Source organism: Xenia sp. Carnegie-2017, unplaced genomic scaffold (genome assembly GCF_021976095.1).
Source record: "Xenia sp. Carnegie-2017 unplaced genomic scaffold, XeniaSp_v1 HiC_scaffold_2, whole genome shotgun sequence".
Lineage (NCBI taxonomy): Eukaryota > Metazoa > Cnidaria > Anthozoa > Malacalcyonacea > Xeniidae > Xenia > Xenia sp. Carnegie-2017.
Genome location: NW_025813482.1, coordinates 5,322,963 through 5,346,881, shown reverse-complemented (window position 1 = coordinate 5,346,881; position 23,919 = coordinate 5,322,963). Strand labels below are relative to the sequence as shown.

The window sequence follows — 23,919 nt, the reverse complement described above, 5'->3', positions numbered from 1 at the left end:
CGCAAGAGCTTGCTTTCGATTCCTTTCCAAATGACATTTAAAATATTTCGCAGTTAAAACTGTTAAATATGACGACAAGTACTATTCGACCACATGTAAAAATCACAATTACACATGTCTGATTACAACCTTATAATAAACTGATAGTAGTCAGCTATCCGACACTTCAAGCGCCCGCGATCATATTTTGTGTGTGTATTTTTATTTTGTGTGTATATTTTTATTTTGTGTGTATATTTTTATTTTGTGTGTATATTTTTATTTTGTGTGTGTAATGTGTTTTGTGTATGTATTAATATCTTTATTTTGTATAATTCTTATTATTTAGTGTGGTGTCCCTTGTGTGACCGTAGGTGCTGGCTTATTCAGGTCACATAATTTGTTCAACCTGTAAAGGCGTGCCTAAGGTACTTAATAAGCATTAATTGCTTTGTTGTTCGCCACTGCAAATTGCGATCTTTTTCATCAGAGTACAGTCATGGCATCTTGTTTGCAAAAAGAGCTTAACTACAAAGAAATAGCCGAAATTTATTCCAAAGTAAATGATTTCCAAGTCGAACTTGGAAAAATGATGGTATGTGTATTGGGCATAAAGCGTGGAGATAAAGTTCTTGATATCGGTTGTGGCACTGGAGAAATCACAGCTTATATAGCTGACACAGTAACGGAAGATGGTTTATGTGTTGGTTTTGATCCTGACAAGTATCGTATTGAAGTTGCAATGAAAAAGCATCTTCCTGGTCGGACAAACATCACTTTCTTTAATGGCGATAGCTCCTCTAAATTTCCTCATGCTAATGAAGAATTTTATGACTATGTGCTCTGTTCTGCAGTATTTCATTGGATGAATGAAGAGGAAAAGCTTGTGTTCTTGAAGGCTGCATACCTATCGCTAAGACCTGGAGGAAAATTGCTTATACGAAGTCACGAAAAAAATCCTAACATGTTAGAACAGACACAAAAGTTAGTTGCTGATAATGATATAAATTTTAGTCGTTCACCATTCAAACTTGTAACGAAATCAAAGGCTGTAGAAATGTTGCTGCAAAATGGCTTCAAAATACAATCTGACAGTTATTTTGATTTTTTTTATGTATTTGAAAGTTTGGAATGTTATTTAACTTGGTTTTCTTCATCAGCGTATTTAGATAAGACAAAATTTTTACCGGAAAAAGTGGGGAAATTTGCACTTCAATTTCAGAAGGATGGGACAGTCCCTTTAAATGTGACGTTCTACAAAATCGTTGCCTCAAGACCAACTGGCTTTTAATGTTCTTTAATCGCTTAGCAGAACTCGTATGCTGTTTTGTGTATTTTCAAGTAATGTAATATATCGTATGTTGAAACTTAATCTCAATCATGAAAACATTGGATTGTTCCTTGACTTTATAGTTTGAAATGTAGCTTGTTAACATTACAGAAAGTAGTTACAGTTTGAAATGTTTCTTTCTAAAAACAATGCATAACTTATAGTTATAACTTACTTGTTGCCAATGCATAACGTATAATTATAATTAGGAATGGCAACAGTGCAATCATGAATCATGATTTGAGAAGTCGCGATCTTTCTAGATCTCATAAGCGCTTTTCGAAATACAGTTCTATAAAACTTATAAACAATATTTTTTTCGATATCTTGGTATTTTCAGTAGTATATTATATTCTCGGTGAACGAAAAATTGACTATCGTTGTTTTTTATTTTTCTGCAGTTATTAACTACATTGACATACTGCAACTTCTTACCTTGAATGCAAGCGAGTTGACCTCGATACAAACAAGTTCAAAATTTGGTTTTGTTAGAGTAGAGTTCTACTTGTCGCCAACTTCTGTTTTTTTGCCAGTAGCGGTTCAGAGTTGAAGCAAAATAAATGATTGCAGCATTTTAAAATCTTCAATTAACTGATTACTAAAGTAAATGGTTTGAACCCGGGAGTATCGTTACCGCTAAGGTTGTCGAAACGTCAGTCAGCAACAACAAAAACAGTCCTTCTCAGGACTATACCAACCTGGACGATCTACATTTACAAACATGTAACTGATTACTATTGGTAAGAGGCTCACACTAGGAATATGGTCGTGTAAGAGACTCGCCATTATTAGAAGAATCCCGGTTGGGTTACACCACTGGCTTAACAGGTACCATAATATCCCAGGCCCAGGTTGTTTGGTTTCAATGGTTTTTTCCAATAGTCGTTTCATATAGGTTGCTGTGTTTGTTTGCTCTGTAGCCTCTAGGTAAAATCCAAGATGGCTACCTGCTTATGTAACGACATAAAATTACATTCCGTACAAGACTAATAAATGAAAAATACTTTGTAAAGTTCGTATGAAATAACTCTTTTTCTTGTTTTGCTGACTGTAGTAATACGAATTCTGAAATTATTGATATCGTTGGAATTTTTATTTTTCCAAGATGTATGGCCTTTCTAATAAATGATGTTTGGTTTGGATCACATCACATATGACATAAAATTGTGGCAATCTTAGAGCAATATTTCAGCGAGATACTATGAATGATGAGGAGGCATTAAGCGCTTTTCAGACCTACCTTGGCGAAAAACATGAGCGAGAAATCATCGGCATTCTGCTTTTCGAAGATGCTGACGCTTGTTATTCAGTAGTTGTCAACTGTCTGGAACTTTTCGATGCTAACATTGAACTAAGCGAATGTCTAGTCGTTAATCCTAAAAAGTTGCTACCACTGTTCCATAGAGCATTGAGAGACTGCGAAAAATCAATTTATGGAGTACATAGTCTGGCGGAAAAGATGAAAATTAAGAAAAATGCTTTTGTTCGACTTTCAAATTTACCAACATGCCCTGAACTTTCACGAAAAACAATACCCAGGTCAACTGACATCGGCAAGCTTTTATCATTCACCGGTAAATCCCTGTATATAATCAAACTGTTGCCATCTAAGTACTGATGCTGTAATTACAACACTCTATTTACTACACTTTATTTACTAAATTTATAGCACTTTCATCTTGTTTTAACAATCCAAGATCTTTACAATTGTGAACCATTTCAATCCTATATCATAGTGATTTGATCAGACCGAAACTGCCCATATTTTTGGCATATGTAAAAGATGTTTTATAAAAATAGGAACTGTTGTTCGAGTAACTAGTGCAAAGTTGGTTGAATGGGAAAAAGAATTCAAGTGTGTCAAATGCAAATTTGTCTTCAAAGAAAAGGGAGATTTTGAGAAAAATTACTCAGTCAACAAGCCAACACATTGTCCAGCAACTGATGGCTGCTCATCCAACAAATTCACTTTGTTATCAAAATCAGGTAATACTCCATTGTCATGAACATTGTCATTTGTTAAAAAATCTTCCCAGAATACAAAATTGTTCAGATTCATATTTTTTAAAATAGAAATTTGTCATTTGCCATAGTGTCATGTGTTTTACTTATTTGTAACAACAAATAACTATTGGCTATCAAGAATGAGCCAAATCAACAAAACTCAAAATGAAAAGTGTGAAGTAGATGTGTTCACTAATTGGATGTTAACTATTTTAGAAATAAGACCAGATAGTTGTCAAGATTATCAAGAAATCAAAGTGCAAGAATTGATTCAAGATCTTGGAGTTGGAGCAATTCCGAGAAGTATGTGGATTGTTCTTGAACATGATCTTGTAGACAGTTGTAAACCTGGTGCTGACGTCACTATATCGGGTGTTGTAATGAGCAGATGGAAATCGGTAAAAATTGATGTAAGTTTTCAAGTATTCTAACTTTTCTTTTACTTTTACAAAAAATGATTGATGTTGATTGTATTTTACCAAGACCTTAAATTTTACTCATATTCGTCCATCATTCAAGTAGAGATTAGTTACAGGAACCACAATTTTCTCATTTGTGCCTTTGAATGTTTAAAATTCCAGGTAAAGTGTGATGTTGACGTTGTTCTTCATGCAAATCATGTACACGTTCATAATGACCAGAATGGTGATGCTATCATCACAGAAGAACTTCGTAATGAGTTCCAGAACTTTTGGAAAGAACATGAGAATAATCCCCTAGAGGGTCGTAACCATATCATTGCCTCTATGTGTCCTCAAATATTTGGATGTTATGTAGTTAAACTTGCTGTTACTCTTGTTTTGATTGGTGGAGTAAGAAGAATCAATGAAACTGAAACAAAAGTAAGAGGAGAATCGCATTTACTCCTCGTAGGGGATCCCGGTAAGAAAAAAAATCACCAAGTTAAATTAATCTTGAAGTTTTTCTAAAGTTTTTTATGTCATCTTTATGACATTCACTCTTCGGTAGTTCATTCGTATTACCGGCAGAACGGAAAATATTAATTAAAGGGAAAAGAAAGTCCAACTTTGCTAGAATGTTGCTTATCAAAACTTTACTATCCATCATACAAAAATTTAGTATAACTTTACATTAAACACTTCAGTTCATTGGAACGTCTATACTGTAGTCCATAGGGTTTATGTGAACATTGTCTCGACAGAATTTAAGGAAACGAGACAAAAATTGAAATTATGCAACTTGAAGAAATATGAAGAGGTCAACCGCCACCTCCTGCTTACTTGACAAATAATTTTAACAATGGGGTGAGCCCGCCCTTCTATACACTCCTGGTTTGCCCTTGACAGCAATAAAACCCGTTTTATCACACAAACCACATTTTTGAAATTTATATTTAAGCATAGTGACACAATTTCATGCGTTTTTACTGTTAAAGGTACGGCTAAATCGCAGTTTTTAAAATTTGCGGCGAAAATCGTCCCAAGATCAGTATTAACAACTGGTATTGGTTCAACAAGTGCTGGGCTTACAGTAACTGCTATAAAAGATGGAGCTGAATGGCAGCTCGAGGCTGGAGCGTTAGTTCTAGCTGATGGAGGATTGTGTTGTATTGACGAGTTCAGTTCGATCAAGGAACATGACCGAATAAGTAAGTAAAAATGAGAAAAATTAGAAATTGATTTTAAGTACGTATATTGTTAAAGAAAATTGTATGAAGTACAAGATAATTGCAACATGTTTCATTCTACAATATTTTTACTGAAAAGGACGTGCGGAGATGAAAAACGTTCAAGTTAGAAACAAATAAAGGATTTCTATGTTTGATGAGTTTGCTGAAAATATTTCCTGTGAAAAAGAATCTAATTTATATATGTCATCCTATTATAAAGGCATACACGAAGCGATGGAACAACAGACAATAAGCGTTGCTAAAGCTGGAATCGTTTGTAAACTCAACTCGAGAACCACAATTCTTGCTGCAACAAATCCCAAAGGAAAATACGATCCAGAACTAAGTCTTAGTGTTAATACAGCCATCGGAAGTCCTTTGCTAAGTCGATTTGATTTGGTTTTAGTCTTGGAAGATACTTATACTCAGGAATGGGATAGGTAATAAATGAATTCTCTTATGTGTATTGTTATATAGTGTATAAAAAATTGTAAAATGTTTAATAAGTAATGTAGCAATGAAGTAATGTAGCACGTTTATAGTCACATAATATTTTTAATGTAGCAAATAGTATTTTTATTTATTATAATTTGTTTGATTGGCTTTGTGAAGAGGCATGATTTACCCTTACTATTCACAGAAATCTGCTACTTTCTTGGATGTAAAGAAAGTATTTATTCATTAAATGTTTCGTTTCGTTTAAATTTCTAATGAATTCATTAATGGATTGCAGGGTTGTCTCGAGTTTTATACTTCAAAATAAACGAATTGGCCAATTGCGAAACGCTGATGATTCGAAACTTTGGAGCATTAGAAAGTTACAAGCGTATATTTTTCTTGTAAAAAAACGTACACCTACCCTGACAAATGAAAGTAATAGGTAGGGAGTACATCGATGTATGTATTACTGTTTATTGATTTGTTTGCGCGAGGTCTGGGGTCTAAGTTGATGCATTTGCGGAAAATTTAAAACTGGTTGATAATCGATGGGTTTGTTTCTGACTATAAACATACGTACGTGATCTAAGGTAAATTTTTATTTTATTTTTAGGATACTTAGCAAGTACTACCTATGTAAAAGGAAAGCGACAACTAATGTTTCATCTCGTACAACAATAAGATTATTAGAAAGTTTGATTCGCTTGGCTCAATCACATGCAAGATTAATGTTCCGTGATAAAGTTACGATTCAGGATGCTATAGTAGCGGTTTCATTGGTCGAGTGTTCCATGCAAGGTACTGCAATATTGGGAACAACTAATGTTCTTCTCACCCGTTTTCCCAATGACTGTAGAGAAGAGTACATAAAACAAGCTGAAATGGTACTGAATGCTTTGGACCTACAAGACATGCGCGATATGATTGTAAATTGATTCTATGTGGAAAAATATTCTTTTGAATAAGTAATATGGTCAGTCTACAAATGAAGGAGTGACAAAGGAAAATTTTTTTTCTAGAAGTCAAACTCCGAGTAAATATTGAATTCAAGGGTTTTATTTTTATTTCAATGTATAAACATTCAATATATATATACTATTTACCAAACAAAATTATACATACGTAGAATAAGAAAATCAAGCGTTTAGGTCTTTAAAACATTGAACGTAAAACTTTCTCGGGATTTTGAAAGAAAGATTGGGTTTGTTTGTTTCATGTATCATATAATAACTAGAAGTGTTATTTTTGTATGGATGCCACAGCGGTCATATAATGTCTATATGATGGTCCATATGTATATACGAATTGACCACTAATAAAGGTAATGTTTTGTCTATCTATCTTTCTATATAAAATGTTAATTTATTTTCATTTATATGTAACTTTAAGAAGTTACAGCAGCGTACACAGTTCCATGTAATCCTCGACACATTAATGAAAATTCATTCACTGCTTCTTTTAATCTTCTTTTATGTACACGTTCTCTGTAGGTTAAATAAAAATTACATACTTTTACAAATTTTTATCCGAATACAAATATTTTTGTTTTCGAGATCGAAGGATATCATTTGATTTTGTGAAATATTAGCTACTAAAGCTACCTGTGTGGTGGAAAACTTTCCTAAATCTAGTTACCTTAATAAAGAACTCGTGAAGTGTTGTTTCTGTTTTAATGTGACTAATTTTGATGGAAAATCTTCGGCACGAAGTAACTCCTAAATAGGAAATGTAATAATTAACTTAAAGCTAATGCAAATTGACAAAACAGCAGCCATTCCCTAATGTAAGTGTGACAAAACAGCAGCCATTCCCTAATGTAAGTGTGACAAAAAAAGGAGCAATTCCCTAATGTAAGTGTGACAAAACAGCAGCCATTCTCTAATGTAAGTGTGACAAAACAGCAGCCATTCCCTTTATGTAAGTGTGACAAAACAGCAGCAATTCCCTAATGTAAGTGTGACAAAACAGCAGCCATTCCCTAATGTAAGTGTGACAAAACAGCAGCCATTCCCTAATGTAAGTGTGACAAAACAGCAGCCATTCCCTTTATGTAAGTGTGACAAAACAGCAGCAATTCCCTAATGTAAGGGTGACAAAACAGCAGCCATTCCCTAATGTAAGTGTGACAAAACAGCAGCCATTCCCTAATGTAAGGGTGACAAAACAGCAGCAATTCCCTAATGTAAGTGTGACAAAACAGCAGCCATTCCCTTTATGTAATGTATAATGAAACCTGTAGCCACGACGATAACAACGTCACACAATTAAGATTTAAAGCCATAAGTATATCAGCAAGACCATCCATATTAGAGCGTGGAACACGACCACCAACACCCTGAAAATTCAATGATAGATTTTTTTGCAAACCTCTGAACTGAGACGTTCAAAATTGTAGTAAATGACATTTGTGACTGAGTTTTAGAATTTAGATAGTACAAAATATTTTGGTACATGCACATTTTCAGTATTCATTGATTAAAATCATGAATAAACAATTTGCAAAGCGACATAGTTGTCTTCGACGAAGAAAAAATATTTGGAGGACATCGTTTTTCCTCAGGTTAATTTAAATAAACAGCAACTTTTGAGATTGGTAAAACTCAAGTTTTAGCGGCATTTTATATGAAAAAGAATGAACGCGATCTCACCTGAAGTACTTGATTGACGAGAAATTTCCCATAGTTTACCAAAGTTTCTCTCACTTTTTCTTGGGTTTCAAAGCTTCGTATAAAAGCGACCTACAAACGATGATTTTTAGTTTCGGTTGTCATACAAAGAATGGTTATGGTAGTTCAGTGAATAAATTTTATCGCACATTTACTGAGACCGAATGAAAAATTGTGCTTCGTAAGCCCCCGAGACTGTTCTTGTAAAATTAGTGTTAACTGGAAAATGCAAGGTCAACAAGGTTTTTCCGAGGTCCAAGTAGCTATATCTGCGTTTTCTTATATGTTGGATTGATTTTCCATAGAATTGTCGTAACTTCACGGATAACAGACATGTGCTCCTAATGTCAATAATGATAAAAGTTTTACGGTGTACTAGTTTCCCATTTGACAAACCATGCAGTCAATACAGTCACGCGTCACGGTCTTCAAAAACAGAAAACCAATGAAAGTGAACTACATATATGACGTTTAAATATAGTAAGAATACGAAAGTGGTATTCGTGTGATAATTTAGCAAATCTTAGTGGCTAAAGGTACGCTAGAAGGTACATCAGTCGATTTCATTTCATTTTCCCGCATAATACGGAAAATTTGATTCCATAACAAAATCTTGAAGTCACGTTTCTATGTAAATTTAACAAAATTATCAAGTAAAGTGCACGTATTTTATAGTGACACGTGGTTCTGCAGATTGTTTTTAGTATAAAAGTGAATACTGAGTTAAACATAATGATAAACTTACAAAGAATGCGCACGCTGCTTTTACTGTGTGCTGCTCTTGTCTAGTGAGAGCCATTAATGCTACAGGAGAACAAAGATAATCATATTAGTTGCTGTCAACAAATTCAGTTGCTAGGAAACAAGGTACAACATTTGTGAACTTAGGATAAAACAAACAAGTTGGATAGCTGTATCTTGTATCGAGCTACCCGAGCCCTTACGTTTTTGTTATACTGATTTTTGATGGTGGTTGTAAAATGTCAATGGCGAAGGGCTGTCTAGATATGTGAACTTACCACATTGGAAACAGCTACTATGTAAGTTGGTCGTTGCAAACATGATACCAGGATTACTTCGTACAGCCTACAGCAAAAAATTTTTTTTATTGGTTTGCATGATTTTCGAAAACAAGCTCGCTCTCAATCAATATCAACTCGAAAACCATCGCCCGTCGCATGTACGTACATTGATCGAGAAATTCAGTCAATTTCGCATCTTTCAAGCCAGAAAACAGGCATTATGTACAATAACAACACTCCTGGCTGGGGTTGCAAACCACAACAGATGAGGGAGGGAAGGAGCGTGTTTTTTTTTTAATTAAGTGTAGAAATCTTTAAATGTGGTTCAAGCTCAAATCACGTAATCATGAAAGCAAAATGATTACGAACTAGACGTACGAATAATGTTGACGAATTATGGACCCCGTTTTATTTGACAATCCTGTTATGATAGAGCCTTCCCAAAAGAGCTGCAGATTAGTTATTGGTTTAAACTGGGATATCATTAAAACAAATACAGTCTTGTTTGTTTTTAAAAGTGTAACTGAAAATGATGAGATCATCGTAGTATTGACTTACACGACTGAGAAAATGCATGAACGATTGGATTACGTCAGGATTATTTGAAAAATCTAAAAATTAAAAACATGTGTTAAGAAATCTAAAAAATTAAAAACAGCAGCCCCACAATATAACATACTCTTTTATACACTCTGAAGCAATATGATTGGCTATTTATCAATGCTTGGTGCCCATTACTTGGAATACGTAATTGCGTCTTCAAAAATGGCGCTAAGTTGTGGGTTTATAATTTATAGGTATTTCACCATTTTCAAAAATATATTTACATGCACACAATTCGGAAAAATGAACCGGACATTGATCATATGAGAAGAATAACTGTAATTCTAACATGTAAACAGAGCTGGGGCCGATTGCACGAGGCCTGGATAGCGTTATCCACTGGATAGCAAGTTTTTTAAGACTTTTATAAAACCTTTTAAAAAGCAAAAAGTATGAGATTCGAACTGAGCAATCACTGAAATAAAACATTGTTTTGAAGATTAGTAAATTTCTTTGACGTAAGAAAAATATAAAAATCTTTTTACAAGTTTGAAGATTTCTCCTATCCAATGGATAACGCTATCCAGGCTTCGTGCAACCGGCCCCTGGTGTTTACGGGCTTGTCTGAGGTACATCATCGCGCTATTATATTTGCTATTATATGAGAAGAATAACTGTAAATCTAACATGAAAACAGAGCTGGTGTTTGCGGGCTCATTGTGCCATTACCTTTACTCAAAAGTTCCAATGTGACCAACGTCATTTTTTCGAAAAAATTCAACATGACTTTATGTAGTCGACTTTCTTTGGCGTATATTCCCAGAACCTAAATCACAACAGCACTGTCTTTAACGATGCAAATTTTTATTTACATTACATGTAGTTGTACACCAAAATCATTCTTCACTAGCGGTAATAACTAGTACGGAAACACTTCTAATAAAGAATAGTTGAATACGACTCACCATAACACTCGTGTCTAGGACACAACTACGTGGAATTTTTAAGTGAAGATCAACAAGCAGTTCAGTTAAGCTTTGAACCAAACTTTGCATATTCTCTCGTACTGTATCCAATGCTCTTTCCAGGCACAAACAGATAACCTAACAAACAAGCAAAAAATGCATCAAAACAAATTCTACTTCAAAACATTACATTTTGAATTATTTAAAACACAAGACAAAAAATATTTGACAATGATCAAGTTTCACAAGTTTCAAATTTCCACAGAAGATACTTCTTATTGAGGTATAGAAAGATACACTGTGCTCATTTATAATTGTCAAGCAGTTGCACAACATAGTTCAAAGGTAAAAGTGTGCAAGTTAATGAAACCATGATGTGAAAAACAAACAGGGTGTCAAATATTTTCTATTTTACCTAATCGAACATTAAAAACGATACACAAATTCAAAAAAAACTCTGAAATGCAAACCTGAATAATGTCTTCATCATTTATCCATTTCTTTCCCAATTCAGCTAAGGATGAAAATATTTTCGCTAAGATGAGCAGCACCTGAAAATAACCGATATGTACTTTATCAAAAAACAAACTTCAAAGTTATGATATTAAAGTGCCCACGTTCAACAAGAGTTCTTTTATTGTTTATAAATGTTGCGCTGGGAATGTAAACTTATTACCCTCTCTTAATTAATGTTCAAGCCTCAATGGCAAAATACATTAATTTGACCCTCCTAAATTAACATTTGATTTACGCCGTATTAATAAAGATCAATTTATGAATTTTGTTCATGTACTTAATTGATCATATGAGAGATTCATAAATAAGTAAACAAATTTTTCAAGTAAAAAACAAACAGTATACGTCAGTGAAGAGTTTCTCAAGAAAGACGTTGCTAGTGGCGGACTAATTTCAGTTTTAAGGAAAATTCATTCCAATGATCTGCTTCTTACTTCTTCCCAATATTTGAATATTTAAAGAAATTTCCCGATTGTTAACTGTATAATATATAGATAGATTGAAGAGACCGAAAACATTAAACATGTTTGTTTTTTATTGCAAATGTTCTAAGAAAAACTGGTGTATTATGTTAATTTTAAAAATAAATCATACTAACTGGATGTTGGTTATCTCCAATATCATCAGGATTGAGACACTTGAACAACATTGTAAATAATTGTAACTCGACGTAAACTTTAGTTTTCATTGATGGCGATGACTATATAAAAATATCATTATAAATTATCGCATGTCGATCATAAATTATCTTATATTGATCTACGTTTGTATTTGCATTCTATAAGATTGTGCAAAAGGAAACAAAAAAACTTATTATTTAGCTGTTGCAATCAAATCTCCAATCAGATCACATGGAACATAGAGAAAAAATGAAAAATATCTTCACGGATCGAAGATATTTTTACGTGGTCAATTAGCCACTTCTAAAACTGTAGGGTGTCTGGGTAAAAAATACAACTTGTAAAGGTTGGGAGTGGGGGTGGGGTGGTGACGCACACTTTTTGAAATAAAAAATATATATCACAAACACTTATAACAAACAGCACGTTTGAGTAAAGTAAAATAGTTTTTAAGTGGATTGTTGCGCAACACAGTTATATTCTACTGAACTGCAGTACAGTGGTTTCTGTTGAAACCAACATTGTCTTTCTATTGATGTAGTTTTCTTACTTTCTATATTTCTCTTATTGTAATGAAACGCAATATAGCGTCTCTCAAAACAGTACCAGAATGCTTCAAGAGCTTTAATTGTCATATGTAGAGTAAGCATTGCTATTTTAGTATGTTATGTAAGCGTCTCTCAAAACAGTACCAGAATGATTTAAGAGCTTTAATTGTCATATGTAGAGTAAGCATTGCTATTTTAGTATGTTATGTAAGTGTCTCTCAAAACAGTACCAGAATGCTTCAAGAGCTTTAATTGTCATATGTAGAGTAAGCATTGCTATTTTAGTATGTTATGTAAGCGTCTCTCAAAACAGTACCAGAATGCTTCAAGGGCTTTAATTGTCATATGTAGAGTAAGCATTGCTATTTTAGTATGTTAGGTAAGCGTCTCTCAAAACAGTACCAGAATGCTTCAAGAGCTTTAATTGTCATATGTAGAGTAAGCATTGCTATTTTAGTATGTGATGTATTATGTATACCCTGAGTTCAACATGTCAGAAAAAATATCCCTCTCAACCTTGAAGAACAATTAGTTGCCAGGTGTATGTTTATAAAGTCAGCTGAGTGTATCACCAAAACAAAAACTTATTCCTTCCGTGCTTAATTAAATGTCATAATTGCATACAAAAGACAAATGAAAAAGCACCAAATTTTGTCAGACAACAGTCGTGTAATAAATAATAATACCTCTGTGGCAGCAAGTTCTGTTAGAAACAGGACACGTGGCGAGATGATTGCGTCTAAAGAATTCATTATATCGACGATCGATTGAGCAGCAAGTGCATGACCTAAACATTCCATACAACGAATTTGCTCTCGCTCCTATCCAAGAGAAAAGAAATCATTTTTATACAGTAGCTAAAAAACAGATGCAAAAACAAATTCTTGACACACGGAAAATTATGAGCAAAAACTGTTTTATTAATCACTATTGACGTAATTCTACCTTATTCAAGAAGTTGTGCATTTATGTAATTCATAATCGTGCAAAATGAGCTTGAATCAATGTCACCTGGGTTGAATACTGTAAACAGGAAGAAAATAACGTAAGCATTAGCATACCTTAAGAATGGGGCTGTTTAACCACATCTAAAGAGAGCAATGTAGAACAAAAAGAACAAAAACAATTTATCAATAAAGGATCAATAAACAAAAATCGATGACACCCCATTTATGCAATTCTTTACTTTTCAATAACATACAGGAAACTTGATAATTACTGTAGAATTGCGATGCAAATTGTAATCAGCACATTAATTGGATTCGATAAAAATAAATATATATATGAGAAAAAACAAATATATACCTGACATTTATTTATAATTGATAATTGACTTTCTTTATCAAGGTCTTGTGAGCACTCCTGGCATATATCACGCAGCGCTTGAGTAGCAGCGGGTGTAAGCGTGGGCTCAGATATACTCGACAGCAACACAGGAATCACTGACTTCAGTAACATAGAATGACATTTCAACCAATCACAATATGATCCTATAAAAACAATGTCGTAAGCAAATGATGCTTTTTTATATTGGCAGTTCATTGCAACAAACTTAAGAGATATACTATTGAAATGTAAGCTTACCAATCATTAGCAACGCAGTTTGGGATACATAAGGATGAGTAGGTATCCTAGGAAGCATATCCAAAATAGCAGGCAAATATGTATCTTCAGTTGCATCAACATATCCAGACACCGACTGTATCATAAAAAGAATTGATTCTACCACCTTAATGAACAAAAATTCAAAACCTGTCAACAACACGATCCAAACGAAGAATTAGATTGATATTTACTTCCATATAAAAACATGAGGCATTTAAACTTTTTCCTCCGTCACAGTGCAGTATTTTGCACTTAAAACTTATATCATAAAATGAAGAATACAGGAAGTTTAACCACCCGCTTATTGAGGGTCATTAAGTAAATTTACACTACTTATTACATGATACTAAGTGGTAATAATATAATTGCGGGCATTTCATTTGTTCTTTCAGAAATGTATATTTGCATTCATTTTTTCTATTTCTATCTACTTTGACGACAAATAAAGTAAATTTAGAACTTATCCAACCTGACGCGACGTACAAAATTGGTAAAATTAGAAGTAGGAATCAAGGATAGTGAAAAGTTTAGAACCAATGCACTGTCTATTTGACTTGTACTTTGAATATGAATCAAACATTTTTATACATTGACAAAATTTCTCCATCTACTCCGATCTAATTTTGACACATGCATCAAGTAAGAATATTTTTGATAAAACTGTTATCGACTATCCTATTTACTTTACTTTTACGCATGGCGGCGAGAGTCCGCAAGATGCATCGAGGATACGAGTTGAAACAACATTTTTTAAAGTCTAAGAAGGCTGACAATACGCATTACAATATACAACTAAAAATTATAATTCATTGTTCGTTGCCATGGCAGTGCAAGGTTGCTTGGTAAGTTATTACACTAATAATGAATGAAAAAGATATATTACGTAATCGTTTGTAATGGCCCTGCAAGCACAAAGACAATGCCCGAAATTAAATAAAACGAATTAACTAATTATTATGGTATCTTTAGGGTACTTTTATCTATTACGGTACTTTTAGCTAAATATTAAAAATACAAAAACCTGCCAAGACGTGTGAGATGCTAACAAAGACTCTGAAAGCTTCTGATGAAGGATGTTAAGACACTGATCACGAAGGAGTCGATACGTATGCATCTGAAACGAAAACATTCAACATATAGAAGGCAACCAAACGTATATAAACACATATTTAGTTGTATACAGATTATTAGATAAGGCAAGGTATTTCAATAGCTTATTTGAATCTATCGAAAGTGGGATGACATCGCTAGAAGCCTAAATAATGTGAAATAACTAGATCAAATTCTCTTTAAAAGACATAAACAAGGAAGAAAAATTGAAAGCAACACAAAACACACAATCAATATAAGAAAAAAAAGATATTTACTATTGTATCTGAAATATCTTGCCGATAACAACGAAATTGTTCTCTTTCATCTATATCAAATACATACAAATATAAATGCATTTGTATTTTTTCTATCTTGTGTAAAATAAAAAAAAAGAAGTTTCAAAACTTTTTCTACTGGTTTTGAGGTGCCCATCATTCGTAGCATTCTATATACGTACAGGGAGTATGAAAACAAAACTGAGCAGATAGGAAAACGTCGCTAAAGTTCTCAGCGCACAAGATTTGTAAAAACTTTGATGGAATATTTGGATTAATTTAAGCTGGAGTTACGCATAATTAGTGAAGATTATAACAAGATGGCATTTAAGAAGAAAAAATTAAAAACAATCCGCAGTTTGAAAGTTACAGAGTTTGCGCACGCAACAACAAAATTTACTAAAACTTTGTTAGCTTGTACAACATGTGCCATATTTAACCCTATGTGTTCCAATTCCTTTTTAGCTGCATTATTATAGTGCGCAACCTATTTCAAAAGTGTATCTCGGCAGTACAATTTTTAATCTAAACTTGGCTATTATTTTATTGTCAGATGAGCCATTAGAAGTCCAACTAACTATTTCTTCCAAGATTTTTGCAAATCTTGCGTGCTGAGGACTTTAGCTACGTTTCCCAAACTGTTCAGATTTTTTGATAGACCCTCAACTACACGGTCATACATAGTTTCAAATCATGATATACGTCAATAAACACAACACACAATTTTCTCCACGATTTTTATGCAAAATATAACTACTAAAAACAAATCTCCCCCCCTCCCCATAGAGAGACAACTCCGGTAAACGTTCACTAAAACAGACCGTGTTCAATAAATTTTCCTTCGTTGAACATTATCAGTTGATTATTTTTTCATAATTGTTTTTGTGTCAATATTACCTGCGTTATATCCCGACCAATCAGAATCGGGAGGATATTGCGCCTTCTTTAGTAAAACCTCAAGATTAAGAATCAATAGAATCAGTTGTCAATCAAATTGAATTTTTTGTACGTAGTACAAGTAACACTTGCCAGAATATACTCTTTCAATTCTCAGTGATTTTTGCGAACAATTTATTTGTATATGAGCTCATATTCAATACATGTATAGGTCACGTGCCATGGCTCCTAAGTTAATCCTAAGCTAACCCAAGACATAACAAATATGCTCAAAGAGGACTTTGTCTCGCGTCTTAGCAAAATGAGAGTCAGCATTAGGTTGTAAAATAAAGTAGCCTATCAAAGGCAAGAAAGATCATAAGAAACCAAAAGATACTAAAATATATTGTACGATGAGATGCTGCTCTGCAGGTAAGTGACAAGACTAACTATATATTTGCACCTTTATGTTTACATCTTTTTCACACAAGTTAAACTGAAAGCAGTTACGCCACAAAAACAGAAATATTTTCCTTCTTGCCCTCATTCACTCAAACATAACAAATGAATTTCGTTTGGGTATGAAAACAATAAAGATATGATTCTTATATGAAAATTATGAATGACAAAAGGAGCTATTTCAAACGACTTACTTGAACAAGTTGGATGTAAAATGGTCCATAAATTTGTTTATATTGAATGAAAGCAGCTTGTTCTGCATATTCTATTTCATCCTACAAAAAAATTGACTGATAAAAAGGCGCTAAACATTTTAATTTCCAAATTAAGTTCATGCCCCCTCCCCCAAATACAAAATTTCCATCTTTATGTCCTCATTTTATATTCAGCGAGAAATACACAAAATTGACCATAAATAAATAGCACGAGATTACAAATTGATTTGGACAATAAACGGCTTTATGAGGTTAGGATATAAATGTACATTTCTTTCTCCATTGTTCAAAGTTCCACCACATTTTGAATGATATAATGAGCTTTGCTCGAATATCGATAAAAATTTTGAAAGAAAACCCCAAATTGGAGAATGAAAATTTCAAAGAGAATTCAAACGCATAAGTGTATTTAAATGCAAATTTGAGTAAAAATGGGCAAAATACAGAATCATTATGTTACCAGGAATGAGCACCAAAAGGAAAAAGTTATTTCACTGCATTGTTCATCGATGGGAAAATAACCTGGAGAGTTCGTACATTCCTACAAAGGGACGTTTCATGTATTATTCATTTTGATTCACTGCTCAATAAAGTCTAGAAAATGGTCATAGGCAAACTCCAATTACAAAACAATACGTTTACCAAAATCAAACTGACAAAAATTCTTGACAACTGTTGTTCATCCGAACTTTCCGTATTCATCAATATTTTTGAATGCGTTTCACCCAGACTTACAAGAACACGGCAAATACCAGCCACTTTCTCCTAAATATACGATAAAAAGGTGAAATAGTGTAAGTGAAAAATTTTACTCGTATTTTCCATCAGGCAACAGTTCAGAGTTTAAATACGTCAGTGGAAGATCACCGTTTATAATACCAAAGTATGTATGTACAGTCAAATATCTCTACGTTCTATTAATGATTATAAAATAAAAACAATAAAACGCGTGCGGTGATTGGTCTATAACTGTGTTTACATTTGCTTGTGCAAACATATCTGAACTCAATCAATCAAGTCAATCTAACAGAATTTGCAAATCAATAATGAATACATGTCGGAGGAAAAATTAGAACGTTTGTTTTAAATTTGTCTGTTTTGCATTATTGTTATTTTATAAAAGAAATAAAAGATGTTTTTCGCGTTTGCATTGGCCTATGTAAACCTCGGAGACTTTGCAGTGATCTGCTCTCGAGTTTTGAGTTCTCCCAAAGGTTTTCTCGGTTTGCATAAGTCCGTGCAAATCAATGATTTAGAACCCAATCCCCTAGATGTCCAACTACTTTGTTAAAGTGAGGCAGACATCATCTTGAAAGGAGGCAAAACCCAAAAGAAGTTAAAATAAAGTTTATATCAAACATTTTAAAAATTATGACAAAACTAAAACAAACCTAGACTATGTTATGAGAAAAGCAGATGTTATTCATAAAAAATCGGAAGTTTTTCCACCTTTCAAGATTGCAGGATGCCTCGCTCGTAACTATGGGAGTCAGATATCTATTAGATTTAGATTGGGTTCTAGGTCATACGGGAAAACACAGTACATATATATTATTTCATAGATTAAATGCTCGTACAACTATGAGAAATTGTTTGCTTCACATATGTAATACCTACTTTCACTAAACACAGGAATATATTTTGACACGGTAATGGACAACATGATAAAATATAGTTTATAAACGGTATATGAATTCGCATATCAAACAAAGAGAGCGAAGTCAAATTTGTCTTCTTCATAAAAGAGTAACAAAAGAGATTTTTCCTCCCTTCTCTTCCCTTTGGATCGACAATTCTGTCAATTCATCATTAAACTTTCTATGATCAGTGATGATTTTCATTGATATGCAGCAATCTAATCTTTAAGCGATTCCAATAATTTTGAATAATAAAATGACTGTGTTATAACTTAACTATTTAAAGACCTTCGCAATAGAAACATAAAATGAAACGTTAATTTTCCGACACACAAACAAAACTACAATACAGTAAAAACAATAAAACATTCATCAAAACTACATTAAGTAACTGTTATAAGAACAACTTACTCCGTCGTTGCATAAAAAAGCATTTTTCAATGTATCGCCCATCTCTATGGCACGTTTTATATACTTCCGAATATAGGAAGGTTCTCTAAAATAGAAAGAATTATTGATGACTAAGTCAGTTGATGAGCAATTCAATTACAACAAAAATGTCTGTTAATTACTGTATTGATGACAATTATGATTTCATGCATTACTAGCATTTCTGTAATTAGTTAAACAAATAAGAATATGCTATGCATTTGTAGTCAAGTGTTTATCGTCATATTCATCTAAATGGATAAAGGAATGAATTAAATGAATAAATTACATTCGCTGTGGTTTACATCGTCCTAAAGGGCATTGGGCATTAACTACTACTGAATAACCACAACATAGAAAAAAAATATTTATATATGTACGGCAGTACAAGACAGACATTTCCCCTTTCATAAAAGTTCCAAATTCCACGCGCTATATTATAAAGACTCATAAAAATATAAAATGTAAGCTTTACTTGAAACTTTCCGGACATGTCGTGAGTTCAGTAAGTACATCAATAGCTGTATCAAACAAGTTTTCATCTTGAAGACAAGATAAAATACTTTCTTCTAGTACATCTACATCAGATAACGTAACACCGAACTGTATCCAGCTGATCAAACATCGCAATGCCTAGTGAAGAAGATAAAGTATCATCAAAACACACGTACACTGGAGTCACCGTACGTTGTAAAAAAACGGTTTTGTTCGTCGATAAACTGCTGTACATAATTCGATGCCTTCCTGGGACCACGAAGCAGGGGGATAATTGAGCAGACCTTACAGGACCATAGAGGAGGAGGTAGGATAATAAGCATGCCTTACATGGAAGGCGAAGCAGGGGTGAATTGGTGAGCATGCTTTGGTGAGCATGGACAAGAAATCTAATGGCCTCCTACATATAGACTATGTCGTAGTGCTATTCTGCCTTCTCTCCACTTTTGAGCAGACTCAGCAGTTCCTGCCTAAACATTGCTGACTACATAGCAATGTTAATCTGTCAACCTTAATCCGATTCTCTAAACATTTTTATTTGTTTAATTCGCTGGATGTACGTACAAACAAAAAATCCTACCTGCAATTTGACGGTTGTATCAGACATCAAAGCACTGGCTAAAACCTCAACAACAACAGGAACAGATAACTGCAATTCACGACGTAATTCTACACGACGCGTGCTCATAAAGTCAGATGAACGAAACTAAAATTGAAATTAAGTTAAGTTGAGTGGAAAAACAACAAGATATTAAAGTTAATAAATTTGATTAAGTTCATAAGAATTGCTAGTCTCGCACATTGAGTGAAAAGTTATTATACGTAAATGTTTCAAAATGTTATATAAAGAAGTGCATTTTTCAATACACTTCCCTTCAAAATGGATTGATTTTAAGATAACAATTGCGTAGATCAGGGGTCTCCAAACTTTACAGCCAGAGGGCCACATGAACTTTCATCCAGCATGTTGAGGGCCGAAGAATATAGAAAATTTCCACGTTATCTTTCAGCTTTTTAAATTTCGCAATGTGCTTGAAACGGAAGTAGGAAGTTGGGAGAAAAGTTGACGTAAGACACTCTTGCTAGTTGGCTTGCAACATAACGTGAACTTTCTGCACAAAGTTTATTTTGTTTAATAATATTATTATTTTTTCTTAAGTGCCTCTGCGGGCCGGATTGAGAGGCCCAACGGGCCGCATCAGGCCCGCGGGCCGTAGTTTGGAGACCCCTGGTGTAGATGACTAACCATCGTTTAACCCTCTAAAGGCCGTTGTTGCCAACGAGCAACAATCACCAAACGAGATGTGTACAAACTTTTGAAAAGGTCCGGCTCCTAGGGGGTTAAAAAACCCATACTAGCTTTGTTTAGAATTAACTTACGTACCTCTTCTGGTAAAACAGTTATTACTTCAAGAAGTATCGTTCTCATATCAGTACCCTGGAAAAAATGATACTTTACTATACATATGCAATGACCTAAGAATATGTGTGGTAGCATGTGGATATGTGTAGTGGCATGTGTATAAGTTTGATGACATGAGGATTTGTGCAATGACATGAGGATTTGTGCAATGACATGTTATATTTGTTGTGGCATGGGAATATTCAGTACCATGGCCCCTACTATTTTGTTTAATTAAAATGACGTTTCATATTAACAAACGTCATGACCGTCAGTGATTGAGTTAAATATATATCTCAAATAACATAGACATCATTTGTAGACTATTTTACTGAAAGAAAATGCACCATTTCTTAGTCTATGTTGCACTTTAGTTTAAATGGTGAAGTAGTATTGAATGTGGCTATTTCTACATGTACTTTTGTTAACACAGCAAAACCTGTAGGGCTAGGGCTTGTGGATTGGTTGTGACAGGAGCATTTATTATTATACCCACAGAAAGCATTTACAAATTATGCAGGGCATGAAGTCTGTTATTCACCTGAGCATTGCTTGCATCTTCAAAAATTCTAACAATATCCTTGACCACATTTGTCCAATGTTGCGGCATTGTTTGTATAGCAAATGCTGCCAACTAAAATTGAAAGTATAAACTTGTCTAAATTAAAATCTCAGTAATTTTCCATTATTTATTGCATGTGTAATAGTAATGAAGTATAATCTTGTCTAAATTTCAGATATGAATATTGAATGGATGATTAACAAAATCAGACTATTGATTAGCTTGCAGTCAGCCTATACCTGAATTTCACTGTAGAAGTAACAAGTAGTACAAAAAATGAAATTAATTAACTCGGTTATGCTCTTAGCTAGACTGGGGCTAAAGTAAAGCAGCCCCACCTGGTTTGGTTCTAGTATTTTAAAGTGAATGGTTTAAACTCACAAGTGTCATATATTATATGCTTGTACATGTTGATCATTTAGGCTAGTTGAGTCTCCACAAAGAAAGTTAGTGCTAGAGTTGACAGACATTTTGGCATACTTAGCAGTAGCCTTCTTCAGATTCAAGTGAAGAGTAATTTTCAGGTTAAATATAACAGATAGCATGACAAACCTGACATTTACTCTTCATTTGACTCTGAAATTACTACTATGACCAGGTTTTTGAACATATTTATAAAGTTTTATACTTCAACATAATCATATTTTATAAATATGGAATTTGAAGTCTTTTCTCATTATACTTACTGCAATACACAATCTTGTCAAAACAATCCTAGTTCCACTGGAAAATGAGATTATGTAACGAATGAGTTCTGATTTAAGTTGTTCATATTGGTTCTCTGGTAATTCAGACCTAAGAAAAAATTAAATTGCAATCACAACAAATGAATTACATTAATTTTTGCCAGTTATTTTAACTGTGCACATTACACAATAAATATCCTCACCAATATTTTGTGATCTTGTAATGAAGAAGTGAGGCACCAAAAAATTGTACTTCAGGTGCCTGTGGAAAAAATATAAATAGCAACAGATTGCAAAAAAAACATGAAAACTCTGGGAAATCAGTTTTGTTTGACAAATATTTATTAAGATTTCAGGAACCTATCAGTATACACCTCTATTCAATGAATACAAGCTCAACATGAGTGAGTTTGTTAAGGGTATGTAGCCCCTCCTCCCTAATCTTTTTATTTAACTTAAGTTAATGACATGTAATTGATTGCTATACCAAATACTAAGCAAACCTTGTCATTGCTTATGAGTCTCCAGCAGACTTGCCATGCTTGCGATAATTTCTGTATTTCTAACAACCATTTATGGGCTGAATCTTTGTTTTCCAAATTTGGATCACTATATAGTGTATACAATGCCTAGAAATTCATAAAAAATTACATGCATATCATAAATTTTACATCCTTATGACTGCTTAGTGAAATTGTACATGAGTACATTAAAATTTTGATCCCTGCTGATGACAAAGAAAACAAATCTGTAAAGGCATTTTGTAGCATGTCATGTATAGTCGTTCAACTCCACATACAGTCACACTGCCCAACGTCTTTCATGAATATAGCATTATATTTAGTTATTTAAACGGCTGATTTTTTCAAATTTTTTCACAAAATGAAGAAACATGTGTACAAAAGAAGCTCTAAATCACTCATTTTAATCCCAAGTTAAGTTGTTCATGATGAATCTCACTGAAATTGAATAACAGACAATAACCAAGTCACGCAAACTTGATCACTGATTATATTTCAAAACCCCGTCAGCTCAAAGCCTCAAACAAGAAATGCCTCGTTGATAGTGAAGTAAAAGGCAAACTAAAATTAATTTTTCAGCAGACTGACCTGTTCTGTACTAATTACTAAGTTTGAAGTATCGTTCTCCATAACGAGCCCAATAACTCGGGAAATTATATCCCGAGAGAAAAATATTCAAGGAATCAAATTCACCGCCATATTTGAAATTCGAAAGAAATCAAACAATGTATGGTAGTTTATGACGCATGCCCAGTTATGGTTAGCTTGATTGCATTGATGACAATCAACTGGATTATGGTCATTATGGTATAACGAATGGGTATTACGCAATGGTATCATCTTTATATCAGTCTTAAAACGTTGTCGCGTAGGAAATGCTCGTTTAAAAAATTGACGTATTGTGTTAATTTCAATGTATATCACTATCACAGCTGCATAAAGTATTGCCAGCTACATGCATATTTTTTACACATCTATGTTGCAAGCACAAAATATTTTCTGCTCCTGTGAATATAGCAGCAAAACAATTCACCAGTGGGTTTAGCATAAAAAAATTTAGAAATAAATTGATTTAAAAATTTATTTTACACCCTATTTATAATTATTAATTAGTCTGTGGTGTAGCCAGCTAATGCAAACCAATTTAGTTTTGCTATGCAATATTTTCTGTGTTCACTGACACTCACTGCGGAAGAAGTAAATTTCCGCTACAGAAATTTAGAAAGAAAAATAATTTTCTACAGTTTATATAGCAGGAGAAAAACATGGGAGAAAAAGTGAAATTTCAACTGTCTAGTCTAAAAAGTCATAAAAATTAAATGTAAGGACAATTATGTTCCGGATTCTAACGATGTTAAGCTGGTGAGCCTATTTTTTCAAGTGAAAAAGTAACATAAATAAAAA

At 33.5% G+C, this 23,919-nt stretch overlaps 3 protein-coding genes across 3 annotated transcripts; 2 read left to right on the top strand and 1 right to left on the bottom strand.

The window, feature by feature from the left end:
- The first annotated feature begins 275 nt into the window (after positions 1-275).
- Positions 276-1,679, top strand: LOC124439980 (malonyl-[acyl-carrier protein] O-methyltransferase-like). The gene has a single exon (XM_046990288.1). The coding sequence runs from the start codon at positions 479-481 to the stop codon at positions 1,268-1,270; it is 792 nt and encodes a 263-aa protein (XP_046846244.1). The 5' UTR covers positions 276-478; the 3' UTR covers positions 1,271-1,679.
- Positions 1,680-2,212: 533 nt separating this feature from the next.
- LOC124439978 (DNA helicase MCM9-like) lies at positions 2,213-6,729 on the top strand. Its single transcript, XM_046990285.1, has 8 exons — positions 2,213-2,883; positions 3,110-3,295; positions 3,530-3,723; positions 3,895-4,195; positions 4,710-4,922; positions 5,164-5,383; positions 5,677-5,823; positions 5,995-6,729. Exons 1-8 carry the CDS (start codon positions 2,511-2,513, stop codon positions 6,314-6,316), a joined length of 1,956 nt encoding a protein of 651 aa, XP_046846241.1. The 5' UTR covers positions 2,213-2,510; the 3' UTR covers positions 6,317-6,729.
- LOC124439977 (importin-13-like) lies at positions 6,422-23,230 on the bottom strand. The gene is made up of 30 exons (XM_046990284.1): positions 23,104-23,230; positions 22,498-22,623; positions 22,198-22,256; positions 21,995-22,103; positions 21,288-21,380; positions 20,729-20,782; positions 19,925-20,050; positions 19,325-19,482; positions 18,832-18,916; positions 17,426-17,548; positions 17,244-17,324; positions 16,763-16,843; positions 16,131-16,188; positions 15,234-15,283; positions 14,888-14,980; positions 13,846-13,990; positions 13,567-13,751; positions 13,323-13,349; positions 12,948-13,082; positions 11,692-11,793; positions 11,048-11,128; positions 10,578-10,715; positions 10,342-10,438; positions 9,628-9,680; positions 9,067-9,133; positions 8,793-8,851; positions 8,030-8,119; positions 7,615-7,716; positions 7,017-7,096; positions 6,422-6,865 (listed from the first exon to the last, which is right to left on the bottom strand). Exons 1-30 carry the CDS (start codon positions 23,143-23,145, stop codon positions 6,766-6,768), a joined length of 2,799 nt encoding a protein of 932 aa, XP_046846240.1. The 5' UTR covers positions 23,146-23,230; the 3' UTR covers positions 6,422-6,765.
- Between the last annotated feature and the right edge of the window lie 689 nt (positions 23,231-23,919).